General features: G+C 41.2%; 1 protein-coding gene across 5 annotated transcripts in view; it reads right to left on the minus strand.

The window, feature by feature from the left end:
• CLCN4 (chloride voltage-gated channel 4) overlaps positions 1-14,663 on the minus strand; it is a 124,682-nt gene that overhangs the window by 92,082 nt on the left and 17,937 nt on the right. For all 5 annotated transcript variants that reach the window (XR_012241739.1, XR_012241738.1, XR_012241740.1 and 2 more), the window contains one exon: positions 2,040-2,191. Coding sequence is in view for 1 of the 5 variants with exons in the window: in XM_073616353.1 (XP_073472454.1) it covers positions 2,040-2,191 (152 nt within the window). In the remaining 4 variants the exon portion in view is untranslated. The remainder of the gene's footprint in view (positions 1-2,039; positions 2,192-14,663) is intronic.

Raw genomic sequence — 14,663 nt, forward strand, 5'->3', positions numbered from 1 at the left:
GTTTTTTCTGCATAGGGGGTTCCCCTTAAAATCCATACCAGACCTAAGGGCCTGGTATCCCCCCGCGACGGGTGTCAATCTCGCCGATAAAAGCGGTGAGATTGACTTCCTTTTCTAGTCCCGTCGTACCCGAGTCACGTTCATGTGTGGGCAAATCCGTTCATTCGGAAAGTCCGTTGTAACTCCGTCGGGAAGACCGGCGGACATAGTCTGCCGGAAAGTCCGGCCGTGTGTAGGCAAGTCCGTCCGTAGTCCGGTCATGTGTAGGCAAGTCCGTACATAAAAAAAGTCCGGCGGAAGTCTGTCAAAAGTCCGTCGGAAAGTCCGTCGGACCAGTCCGGTCGGAAAGTCCGCCCGTGTGTACGCCCCATTAGAGTCTGCAAAAGACTTGAGACTGGGCCGGAGATTCACCTTCCAGCAGGACAATGACCATAAACATACAGCGAGAGCTACAATGGAATGGTTTAGAGCAAAGCATATTCATGTGTTAGAATGTCCCAGTCAAAGTCCTGACCTAAATCCAATTGAGAATCTGTGGCAAGACTTGAAAATTGCTGTTGACAGACACTATCCATTCAATCTGACAGAGCTTGAGCTTTTTTGCAAAGAAGAATAGTTAAAAATGACATTTTCTAGATGTGCTAAGCTCGTAGAGACATACCCAAAAAGACTTGCAGCTGTAATTGCAGGGAAAGGTGGTCCTACAAAGTATTGACTCAGGGGGGGTGAATACAAATGCACACCACACTTAAATTTATTTGTAAAAAAATGATGAAAACCATTTATCATTTTCCTTCCACTTCACAATTATGTGCCACTTTGTGTTGGTCTATCACATAAAATCCCAATAAAACACATTTACGTTTTTGGTTGTAACATGACAAAATGTGGAAAATTTTAAGGGGTGTGAATACTTTTTCAAGCCACTGTATACACTGTAAAGATTGCAGTAATTTGCATTGCTTAGACTGTTATACATACACATGTGTAGATGTATGGATAGAGCCTATATAGGGGGCCACAATACTTTTTTTAGTGTCTTGAAAGTGCACTATACAGGAATTTTAATATTTAGTGATATATGAACATTGACAGATTTTACACACCGTATCTTAACCTTTGGATAATATTGGGTACATACACTGTGAAGATTGCAGCGACTTAAAACACTTATGCCCCGTACACATGATCAGATTTTCCGGCAACAAATGTTGGATGTGAGCTTGTTGGCTGAAATTTCAACCGTGTGTATGCTCCATCGAACATTTGTTGTCTGACATTCCGCCAACAAATGTTGGCTAGCAGGTTCTCAAATTTTCCGCCAACAAAACTTTGTTGTCGGAATTTCCGATCGTGTGTACACAAGTCTGACGCACAAAAGTTGACGCATACTCGGAATCACGCAGAAGGAGCTATTGAACTTCCTTTTTCTCAGCTCGTCGTACGTCTTGTACGTCACCACATTCCCACGTTCGTAATTGTTGGCCAACATTTGTGTGACCGTGTGTATGCAAGACAAGTTGGAGCCAACATCCTTCGAACAAAAATCCATGGTTTTGTTGTCGGAAAGTCCGATCGTGTGCACGGGGCATAAGGCTGTTATACATACATACGTATAGATGTACAGATAGAGCCTATATAGGGGGCCACAATATTTTTTTTCTCGAGTGTCTTGAAACTTGAGTGTTGAAAATGTACTATAGAGGAATTTAAATATTTAGTGAATAGTGATGTATGCATATTGCCAGATTTGATACAGAGTATTACAATAGACTTCTAATCCCAACCTATGGCTAAGATTGGGTATCATAAAATGATTACATAAATACATCTTAAATTGTCTAGTTTGCTAATAATGGGTCCACCTATAGTACAAATTTTCTTAAGCTCAACATTACAATGAATTCGATTATCAACTGGTAAATTTCTTTTACTATGATCCTTCTGTCTAATTTGATTGCTCTTGTGATGGTGTAGTGTGATTATCAGCTTTCAGTGCAGAGCCATACAAGTCAGATATTAAGAATTGGTTCTCTTACTTTTCTATGCCTGTCTGTGTCCCGTGACTTCTCCCTTAACCAGTCAATAGTATGGAAGTCCTCATATGTCCCAACATCTGGAACTGGCTCATCAAGGAAATCCATCAGGTTGCTGGAACCATTTATCTCTCCGGTATTAACCATATTGGCTTCTACAATCAAAAAGCATTTACCTTATTAAACAGCCTAATATAAACAATGCATTCTTCAGATTGTGCTGTACTGTCAGTGTATATATAATATGGTTTTATTTTGTTAATATACAGCTTTTGATGTTTAATTAATTGCATACACTCTAGCCTATAAACATTTTGTTGATTCATTGAAAGACCAAGGAAAAAAAAGTTATATTGGCACTGCAGTAATTAGCATCAGATGTTATCTCTCAGATACGTAATGTTAAATATCAAGTGCAACAGGTTATTTTTATCCTCCAGACCTCCAGTTTAACCTTAAACGCAGGCCTGGCCCTAAGATGCAGCAGCATTACTTTATGTTACGTTACAGCAGATTTGGGCACATTTATACCTATGTCTGTGTTCTTCTACAGGATGGTTAGGCTGCCTAAGATCCAAACAAGCTACAGATGTCATAGTACTGCCTCTCCTTACAGCCAGTCAACAGAACCGTGGCACTATAAGCAAAGGCATGCGTAATCCAACATAATACTTGCTATGCAATAAATGAGAATTGTAAAAGTTAAGGAAAATGGCGCCTACAATTTTTGTATATGTTTTCATTATTTTTTATTATGAACTATCACTCATAAATATTTGATATTTATGATTTCAAGCAAGTATGTGTAACTGTGTAACTCCATGTTTCTTTTCTCATTTTTATCAAATCAAACATACCATAAAAATCTGTATCTTGAAGTTCAATAAGTAACACAGGGTTTAGTTATTCAGACAATTGGGTTATACTACCACAAATGGGAGGGGTTGGACATTGAAACATAGAAGAGTGATGGCAGAAAAAAAAGACCAAGTAGTCCATCAAGTCTGCCCCTTTTTTTCATGATTTTTTATTTTATATTTACTTCTTTTTTTTGTTTTTGTTTTATTATAGATCAATGTTTGTCTTTAGCATGTTTGAATCCGCTTACTATTGACTGACACACTACCTCTGTTGTAAGTCTATTCCAAGCACCAACTACTCTTTCAGTAAAATAATACTTTCTAAGATTAGTTTTGAACTTTCCTCCTGTTAGTTTAAAGATCATGTCCCCATGTTCTTGATCTTTGTTTCATGTTGAAAATACTGCCCACCTGAACCTTTTTTGCCCCCTTGATGTATTTACCCACTTCCACAAGTCCGAACACTTTCACCCCCTTCCATTCCAGATCATTTGTCAGTTTTTAGCATTGTCATATTTTGAATGACAATTACTCAGTCATGCAACACTGTATCCATTTTTTTTAAAGATCTTTCTTCCCCCCTATCTAATTTATTACTACTGACCTATTAAGGGCATCTGTAGGGTAGTGCAGAATTTTGTTTATGTCTATACCAATGAGCTGTATTCATATCTGACATCTTGGTTGCCAAGTGAATAGTTGATATTTTTGTTCTTTGTTTTGTTTTATGTATTCTTGTTTTACCTTATAAGCCTGGATATGCCCAATAGGCTTTGTTTTGTACCTTAACCTCAAAATACTTAATAAAGAGTAGTAAAAAAAAAAGAAGATCTTTCTTTTGGAGGCATTTAATCACCACTGGGTTTTTTTATTTTTTTGCTATATAAACAAAAAAAGTGAATTTAAAAAAATACTATTTGTTAGTTTCTGTTATAAAATGTTGCAAACAAATAATCTTTCTTAATGAATTTAGGACACAATGAGGTTGATTTACTAAAGCATTGGTTCTCAACCTGGGGGTCAGAACCCCCTTGGGGGTCAAATGATGATTTGCCAGGGGTCACCAAATCCTTGGCTGTTTCTGAAGCCTGCACCGCTCTCCCAGCCTTTTTGTGGCCGCCCAGCAGGGCTGTCCCTGGAGCCTGCAGCCGCCCGCCATCTGGAGGAGACCCTATCTTCTGATTTCGGCATAGGTGTCACTGCTACAAGACACCACAAAGTTGGAGACACAGTGAGTAACACTACCTTACCTAAGTTGGCTGATCAGAACTCCCCGACAACATTGCCACTCATCCCATCCCCCCCCCCCCCCCCCCCCCACCAAGGAGTAAGAGAAGGAATAAAAATAGAGAATACATGGAAGGAAGAGGAAAAGAGGGGGAGGAACAAAGAAAAAGGGAGAGAAAGAATAAGAGAAAGAACAATAAAGACGGCTAGAAAGAGGGAAGGGGGGGAGACAAGAAATTAGGATAAAGAGATATAAAAGTGAAAGAAAGGAGAACAAAGACAAAGAGTGGTACATCCTAAAATGTACCATGAGGGGTTTTAATACTGTACGAGTGGAAGGGACTCAGGGAACACTAAATGTCTGTGGGTTAGGGGCGCAAATTACTTGTCTTGTCTTGGGTGCTTTTATGGTTGGGGGTCTCCACACCTTGGGAAATTTTATCAAGGGGTCACGGCACTAGGGTGGTTGAGAACCACCGTACTAAAGGGAAATAGACTGTGCACTTTGCAGTTGCTCCAGAGCTTAGTAAATGAGGTAAAGTTTCACTTTCCAAAGAATACCCAATCACATGCAAGTAAAATTTAAAAAAATAGCATTTTTGCTTGCACATGATTGGATGATAGAAGTCAGCAGAGCTCTGGAGTTCTGGAGCGACTGCACTTGCAGAGTGCAACTGCACTTTGCAAAGTGCACAGTCTGTTTGCCTTTAGTAAATCAACCTCAATGTATTCTGCTACATTTCTTTGGTAAAAATAAACTAAATCAGTCTATATTATTTTGTGTGAAAGTGATAGAGTCTACAAACTATGGCATATATATTTGAAGATTGATCAGTCCTGATGTACTGAACTGCCTATCTAATTTTCTGAGGCTCTAAAATACCAGGACAATACACATTATTTCCTTACTACCTATCACATTTTTGGAGGCCCTGGAACACCAGGGCAGTGGAAACACTTGCAAAATTATCACATTTTGGAGCGTAATTATCCCAAAATATTTTTAAGAGGCATGGGGAGAATTTTGAAAACTTATTTTTTTTTGGAACAAGTTTTTGGAAAATGCGGAAAGATAAAAAAAAATGTTCACACAAAGTTGCCAATTTAATAAGATATTTCTCACACACAGTATGGACATACTTAGAAGTAAACTCCAAAACACATTCTGCTACTCCTCTTGAGTACTGTATGGCAGTACCACTTATGGGAGACTATTTCAGTGTTTTGACTAATTATGTACCAGTTATTATATCTTGTATATCACACAAATCAATCGTGTCAAAACCAGTGTACTGTAATGGTCGCCTCTGTACAAATGATCATGAAATATATCTATCACCTATAGCAGTCCCAGTTCCTATAAGCCAAAAAAGCCTTGCCTACTGATATGTGGCTGGCCCCAGGAATGTTCACTGGCCAGAAAGTATAGGGGGCTAAAGAAAGGAAGAAGAAACAAGTTCCTGTGGCTTCAGGAGTGCAGTCGTCTGCAGGGGATGTCTCGGACTGTTTTCTTTCAGGAATATAGCCAGCAGGATGTGAAGATATGTCAGTTCAGGTCACAGGCAGAGACATGGTCAGAAAACAGACAAGGATCAGTGCAGACAGCAGGCAGAAATGTAGTCAATAAACAGGCCAGGATTGATACAGGCAGAAAGCAAAGGAAACACTGCACTGGTGTGGCAGTGATCGGGAACACTGTTGTTGGCTGCTCTGGTCTAGTGGTAGGGGGACTTGTGTAGCAGTGATCAAGAACACTGTTGCTGGCTTACACTGGTCTGGGGACACCGGGGGCTCGTGTGGCAGTAATCCAGAGCACTGCTGCTAATTTATACTGGTCTGGTGGCACTGGGACTGGTGTGGTGACAATCAGGTGCACCATTGTCTGACTTACACTGGTATGGAGACACTGTGACTGGTGTGGCAGTGATAAGAAACACTGTTGCTGACGTACACTGGTCTGGTGACACTGGGACTGGTGTAGCAGTGATCAATTACACTGTAACTGGTGTGGAGGTGATCAGGAACACTATAACTGGTGTGGCGGTGATCAGGGACACTCTCACAGTTGTGGTGGTGATTATGGACAATATGACCAGTGTGACGGTGATCAGGGACACCTTTACTGGTGTTGCAGTGATCACAGGCACTGTAATTGGTATGCCGGTGCTAAGGGACAATATAATTGGTGTGATGGTAATTAGGGAAACCATGACTAATGTGGCAGTAATCAGGGACAATATGACTGGTTTGGCAGTAATAATGGACAATATGACTGGTGTGGCGCTGATCACGGACATTGTGAGTGGTGTGGCAGTGATTAGTGACACTGAGTGGGTGGTATTGGTCAGTGTAAGTGTCATATATCATACCGTTGCACGCTCCCAGGGAGCAAGCACAAGCGGCGAATGCGGGGGGACATAGGGGTACATCCACCTGCAATGGTGCTGCTCCTTTCTGGCCATATATTTACAGTGGCCGGACAGGAAGCAGTTAAAGATTTCAATCATGTCTCCCCTTTCCATTCCTTCCTCCACACTGTACATACAATAGTAAGTTCCTGAAGCCTCTCCTAATATGTCTAATCCCTCAGACCTTTTACCATGTTTATTGCCCGTCTCTTGTTCTAACTTATCAATATCTTTTTTAAGTGAGGTCTCCAGAACTGGATAGACTATTCTAAATGAGGTCGAACTAAAGATATATAGAGGGGAATCAGGACCTCCTTTCTCCTGCTGGAGACCCCTGCCTCTAAACTCTGCTGCTCCTAAACTCTGGTAAAAGCTTGCATGGACACATAAGCTTTTATTAAATTGCGTTAAGGGGCTTTGGCAAAACAAACACCAAAAGCTCCTAAACATGAGTTTAGGAGCAGCAGTGTGCATGAGGTCTAGGAAATGGATTTTATAGTAAGTACAAATTGCTTATTATCCTTCTCTTTCATTAAAGGGCACACAATTATACAGTTATTCAGAGACAATTGGATGGACAACATTAACAAAACACTAATGCCTCGTACACACGGTCGGACATTGATCGGACATTCCCACAACAAAATCCTAGGATTTTTTCCGACGGATGTTGGCTCAAACTTGTCTTGCCTACACACGGTCACACAAAGTTGTAGGAAAATCCGATCATTCTGAACGCGGTGACGTAAAACACGTACGTCGGGACTATAAACGGGGCAGTAGCCAATAGCTTTCATCTCTTTATTTATTCTGAGCATGCGTGGCACTTTGTGCGTTGGATTTGTGTACACACGATCGGAAATTCCGACAACGGATTTTGTTGTTGGAAAATTTTATAGCAAGCTCTCAAACTTTGTGTGTCGGAAAATCCTATGGAAAAAGTCCGATGAAGCCCACACACGGTCGGAATTTCCGACAACACGCTCCGATCGCACATTTTCTGTCGGAAAATCCAACCGTGTGTACGGGGCATAACAGTTCCACATACAGTTCAATAGGCTTCCTGGAGGACATTACACTTGAAGTTGGCATCAGATAAGACCTGAACATTTATCTGGTAAAACTTTGAGAATGTGTGAACAGAAGACTAGATGAAAGACTTGGAAATCTGCCTGATGCCAAAAATCCCATGTTTTACACCGGAGTATCTTCTTTGGTAAAAACTTCTCTCCTTGCACCAGGTGAAATAGGTCTTTCATGTAAGATAGAAGACCTTGTGGAAGGTAGACTTTCTAGCTTTAACAGCGTGGGAATTACAAAATTAGAGAAACCCCAGTCTCTCAAGACCTGAGCTTCAACAGACATGCCAGTAACCATGGAGCAGGGTAGAAAGAGCCCACATGGTGTCTGCCAGAAGTTTGGTCAACTGGGAGTACCATATCTATCTGGGCCAGTTTAGAGCTAAAAAGATCACTAGAATGCCCTCCACCCTGATCCTGCGGAGTAGACAAGTTAGATGTTTTAGAGGAGGAAAGGCATGGATCAGGCTGTACTGAACCCATGAAACTACCAGACTGTCCACTGCTTCCAACAGACAATCTCTGCATCTGGAGACAAACTTGTTGCTGAACCTGGAAGCCAGGAGGTCCACATTTGGTATCCCCCACTTGTGACACAGGTCCTGAAATACTTCTGCTTGTAGGGACCTATTCCCCAGGTTCAGACGCTACTGACTTAGGTGGTCTGCCTGCCAATCGGCAATGCCTGTAATGTGAACGGCAGAAGAAGTTGGAAAGTAGAGTTCTGCATGGGTTATAAATCTTTCTATCTCTCTTGCCACAGCAAGACTTCGGGTTCCTCCCTCATGGTTGATGTACGTCACTGCCGTGGCACTGTCCCACTAAGTCACGATTGTGAGTCTCCCATGGTTGCAGGGACAACTAAATCACTTGGAGCTTCAAAAAACTGATTGAAAGACAAGATTCCCGTGTTGATCAAGTGCCCTGAATTGGCAAGGTGTCTAGAGCCCCTCCTCAACCCTTCAGGTTGACACCCTTGTTGGGACCATCCTAGAAGCCTCAAGAGCTAGATTTCTGAGCTACCAAAAAGGAATTGAGCAAATGGAGTTGCCTCAAAGAAGGCTGCCTTCAGTCCCAAAACTCTCATGCAGAATCACAAAGTTGGACAGTTCCTTGATTGTAGCGCAGAAGCGGAGAGTCAGAATTTTTTTCTTGGGGAAGTTTGGCTTGAGTTATATCCAGAATGAGACCCAGATATTCCAAGCGATGTGTCAGTTCCATCACTGATTCTACATCACAGTACTGGACTCTCTGCATCACGCTGTCAGTCAGAATTTGTGCCAACTGTTCCCTCAATAGGACATGCAGCATCGTAAGGCTAGCAAGGGTGCCAATACTTGGTCACACACAAATAGTGTTGAGGACCCACAGCAAAACAGAGGTAGTGATTATTGAGCTGGAAAGATGGGGACATCATGTTTGTATGTATGTCTGCCCAAGCTAGAAACTTATCCTGAAGTAGTGAGCCTATAACTGGCATGGTGGATTTAGTTTTGTGACAGTGAAAGGTTTGGGGTAAAACTCCTGAAACTTTTGGAATGACAGTGATAACTCCTTGGCTCAAAGGATCTGCAAATGAGGCATGGAGATCTGCTAGTCTGCATGGAGACACAGTAAGGCTGGATAACATGAAGCAGGGAGGGTAGAGAGAGCAGACCTCTAGCTTGTAGTTTCTGGAAACTACATTTTTATTCAGGTATTTGAGATGCTTGCTGACCAAATGTCCACAAAAGCCAGTACATGTCTCCACGGTGGAAAGTCAGGATGTCACTTCATGCCAAAATGACTTATCTTCAGGTTTAGGGGAATTAGAGGTCTAAAGTTTGTGACTGCATAGGGCCCATGGTGTGGGTCTAGCCCTGGTGGATAAAGCTCAAGAGTTACAAAATTAACTATTCTTGGCCTCAGAGTAGGGAGGAGTTTTTCTTGTTTAATGCTTGGGTTTCTTTATGTGAGGCAACAACAGTGATTTGGAATGGGCAACTTTAGGGGACAGGTCATGCAGCTGGAAGGTGATGGAGTGGTGCTATGAGTTGTGAGGAATGACCAGACACAGATTATTATAAACAGTTATATTTTGATTACTAGGACCTGTACTGCTCTGTTGTGAAATTCTGGTTCTATTTTCTGACAACCAGTTGCTCATGTACCGTATATTACAGATAGTAACTGGAAAACTGCCATTAGTTGTAGATGACATAATAGTGGAATATGCCTCCTGGACTACAGCTCTGCATAAAAAGCCACTAAAGCTATTACAGACTATGTCCTATACTAGTGCTTTAACACAGTGAAAGCAGAATAAGGTGTTACAAAATAAAGCAGCAAAGACCCTAGCATTACTACTAAGCTGATAATGGTGGCTTTCCAGTTATCTTTAATATACACAAGCAGCTGGCAGCCATATAAAGCACCAAGATTGTACAACAAACCAGTGCAGGTACTACTATGCAAAACGGAGCAGTTTATACTGTAATAACCTGTGTCTGGTCATTTCCCACAACTGATACAGCACCACTATTCCTACAGTATCATTATTCTGCTGAAAGTCTGCTTATGTGTTATACTTGCCTCTTTTGAAAGGGATGATTCATATAATGAACGCACATTGGAGTTGTTTAACTCCTAAAGAAATCCCAAAGTCAGGTCATAGGGGGTCGGATACAGGACAGTGTGTCAATAGCTACTTCTAATTGGCCTTAGCAAGGTTGCACTGCTTTACCTGTTAAGACTTGCAGATAACAGTTGCAACTGCTAGCAGTGTATATGTGACATTAAGGCCCACTAAGGGCTCATTAAGACCAGCTGCTATGAACATGGTGGCCATGGGGTCCTGGGCTTTGTTCCAACCCTGGCCTTATCTGGATAGAATTTCTATGTCCCACCTGTGTTTGTGATGTTTACCACAGGTGCTCGGCTTTCCTCCCACAGGCCACAAACAGGTTAATTGCCTTAAGGTTCGCCTTAGAAAGTATACACATGTGCTCCCTAATGTGTGAGGATAATGAATTTTAAGGTCCTCTGGGACAATGCTCTCTTTAAAACACAAAGGAATATGTCAGCTCTGTATAAATAATTAGTAATAATGTGGCCATAAATACACATTTGTATGAACAAAGTTCCAAACAATGTTCAAGAGAGTTCTACTAGATGTATGGAATTATTTTGGTGGTACATTTTTCTTACTAGAAAGGTAGAAAAGCTGTTGCACATTTTAAAAACAATTCCATATATATATATATATATATATATATATATATGTAGCAATATGGACTACAACCGTAAATTGCAGTGATCCTCCGGTATTTCCATGCATCGAATGTCCCTCTAGTGTTCAGTGTTATCAAGTGACCTTATATTTGTGAGCCAAACAAAAGGGATTGTAGGGCGAGTAGTTCCGCAAACTGATAATTGCTTCACATGATCATGCGCCTGGACTACATATCCCAGGAATCTTTGCTACCATAAGGGAGATTGCACGGAGTAGCTATAAAAGATGAAAAGGCCTGTGCAGAGCTCTCTTCCTCCTGACGTGAAATGGACCTCTCCGTGCTGGTGAGAGGGGTCGCGGCCTACCACGCGTTGTAACACATTCCAGCCCAGATGAGAGGAGCCTAGCTCCGTTGCTTGTCATCTGACATCCCTCCAGCACCACACCAGTTGCCTGCCAGTCGGTATACCAAACTTCACATCTGGAGATTGAGACAGTGGATTCGCTACACAAGTGTCACTACACAAGATACTGTACGGAAGACATTCGTCTGGTCGCTGGTGAGAGGGCAATTGCCCAACCTTTATCCACCATTTGTCACGGTTTCACTGGGACACTTTGAACAGACATCTTTACCTTTACTGAACCTGTTTTGAACACTGTGCTTAGACATCTTTATCCTTCTTCATTACAAGGAACCTATTGCTACCCACTACACCTTATTGGATTACAGTTAATGAGCTCCTACCTACCGGTGAAGACCATCAGATCTGCAACTGGGACACTACTGCTATTACTGACACAAGGGCCATTATACCATCACTTCTTAAGCCTGATCTCTCATTAGGGTAACAGTTATAGGCCAGCCAGGTTCCATCTTCAGCAGTGTGTCAGTATAATCTGTTAGCTGTATTTATTCCTTCAGGTGTTAGCAGAATTTCTTTGAGGAAGTGTATATAACATACTGTTTTATTTGCTAATATCTTGTCTTGTTTCATTCGGAGGAATTCCTTTGCTGAGTTGGCGCTAAAACCCAGCAGATCTATTACCTCCTCTTTGTGATAACATCCCTTTTAATCTGTTTTAGTAAATATTATCAGAACATAAGCACACAGAAGTGTCTGATTTATTACTTTACAGTGCTACAAGGATATCTGAACCCAGAGTGTCTGGTGGGTTGGAATGCTCACCAGGTCATGGCTGTGCAGATGAGCAAGTAATTCCAAGCAGTCCCTTAGGGGGTCGTGCTACATATATACTGTATGTATATATATACACAGTATCTCACAAAAGTAAGTACACCCCTCACATTTTTGTAAATATTTTATTATATCTTTTCATGTGACAACACTGAAGAAATGACACTCAAAATAACTCAACACGCACTCATACATGTCTAAACCGCTGGCAACAAAAGTGAGTACACCCCTAAATGAAAATGTCCAAATTGGGCCCATTTAGCCATTTTCCCTCCCTAGTGTCATGTGACTCAGTGTTACAAGGTCTCAGGTGTGAATGGGAAGCAGGTGTGTTAAATTTGGTGTTATCGCTTTCACTCTCTTTTACTGGTCACTGGAAGTTTATATATATATAAGTAATGTAATGGCTTTCTTCTGGCCACTCTGACATAAAGCCCAACTCAATGGAGCGTACGGCTTATTGTTCTCCTATGTACAGATACTCCAGTCTCTGCCGCGGAACTCTGCAGCTCCTCCAGGGTTACCTTAGGTCTCTGTGCTGCGTCTCTGATTAATGCCCTCCTTGCCCGGTCCGTGAGGTGTGCGGCCGTCTCTTGGAAGGTTTGCTGTTGTGCCATGTTCTTTCCATTTGGTTATGATAGATTTGATGGTGCTCCTAGGGATCATCAAAGATTTGGATATTTTTTTATAACCTAACCCTGACTTGTACTTCTCAACAACATTGTCCCTTACTTTTTTGGAGAGTTCCTTGGTCTTCATGGCAGTGTTTGGTTAGTGGTGCCTCTTGCTTAGGTGTTGCAGCCTCTGGGGCCTTTCAAAAAGGTGTGTATATGTAATGACAGATCATGTGACCCTTAGATTGCACACAGGTGGACATCATTTCACTAATTATGTGACTTCTGAAGGTAATTGGTTGCACCAGAGCTTTTTATGGGCTTTATAACAAAGGGGGTGAATACATACGCACATGCCAATTATCAGTTTTTTATTTCTGAAAAATAGTTTTATGTACTTATTGTTTTAATTTTAGTTCACCAACTTAGACTATGAGTTGAGTTTCATCTTGATATAGCACAGTCATTTACCCCGTAAGAACTCAACATGCTTACAAACACATACTAGGGCCAATTTTTGGTAGACAGGGTCTGAATAACGTACCAGCATGTCTTTGGGGTGTGGGAGGAAACTCACGCAGGCACAGGGAGAACATGCAAACTCCATGCAGATGGTGGCGTGGTCATGATTTGAACCAGCAACCCTATTGCTGCTGGGTGAAAGTGCTAACCACTACACCACTGTGCTTCCCAAGTGTTCTGGTCCATCACATGTAATTCAGATTAAAAAAACATAAACAAACTAAAGGCTGTAATGTAACAAAATAGGTAAAAAGCCAAGGGGGGTGAATACTTCTGCAAGGCACTGTATATATAATCAAAGAAAAGATAGACTGAGTTTCAAACTAAAAAACTGATACTCTCTAAAGGGATAATTGTATATTTAAGGCAAAACACTCTAGGCAAATAGCCCAATACACAATTTAAATACACACATTTAAACTGTTCTATCTGCAAAAATATTTTTAACACAACCCTTCTTGTGATTTTCCATGCACCCCACCCAGCCATGGATGGATTCCTTTCTTTTCTCCATTGAAGTTAAGCAATATAACTTCCAACTGGACAACTAAAGAGCATCACTACACTGCTAAGGTCAACTCTGCTCTCTTTTACTGTCAGTATGTTTCTAATGCTAGTCCGATAAAGTTTTCTAGTGCTGTCTATCATTGGAACATATAATATATGGCCTGCATATAGGAACACACAGGATTTTCTCTGCGCATGCATAGAAGAAGCAAGGAACTGGCCAGGGAGTTTGCAGTGGCAGCTGCTTAAGCACAGTGTGGATTCTGCAGAAATGTGAACATGTTAATAAAAACTGTTGAGGACAGGAGTGAAGGGCAACTTAATGAATAATTATAAAAAGTATAGTTATCTCTTACAAACACACTTAATTTATCATTTTTTAAAATCTATAACTGATTAAATGGTAATCTTCCTGCCTAATATTTAACCTTACCTCCAACTAAATCTATTTTGTTTTTTTTTCAATTTTGGATAGAAGGGGGAAGGTTTGGAATCTTCATAATTTTTTCATGCCTGTGCCCCCACTTAGAAGTGACAGGTGTTACCAAGAAATCTTTCAAAAGTAAACATACATAAAATCATTTTCCTGGAATCCATTGAAGGACAAAAAAAGGTTTCTCCATTGGGTTACACTGCTGCCTAAAGAAGGCTTGGACACTGGCAAACAAAAAAAAATGTTATGCTAGCCAAGGATAACTCCTCTTATAACCAGCATGCCTTCATTTTGTAGCACGCACTACCAAGAGGAGTGGAACCTAACCAAAAACATAGAGGGGTGGAACCTGTGTCCTTCAATGGATTTCAAAAGGATTTTAGAATGAATACAAACACCTATTTTCTTTCCTGTCCATTGAGGGACAAAGAAAGTCTTTAACATCAGGACTTCCAAAAGCAGTCCATCTGAGTCAAGTGTCAGATGAGGACCCCCTCTCCATTAGCCTGTTAACAAAATCTGGAGGAAAAAAACATGGGGACTACACCTGACTGATACCCAACGACC

The sequence above is a fragment of the Aquarana catesbeiana genome, linkage group LG02, assembly GCF_042186555.1.
Source record: "Aquarana catesbeiana isolate 2022-GZ linkage group LG02, ASM4218655v1, whole genome shotgun sequence".
In the NCBI taxonomy this organism is placed as follows: Eukaryota; Metazoa; Chordata; class Amphibia; order Anura; family Ranidae; genus Aquarana; species Aquarana catesbeiana.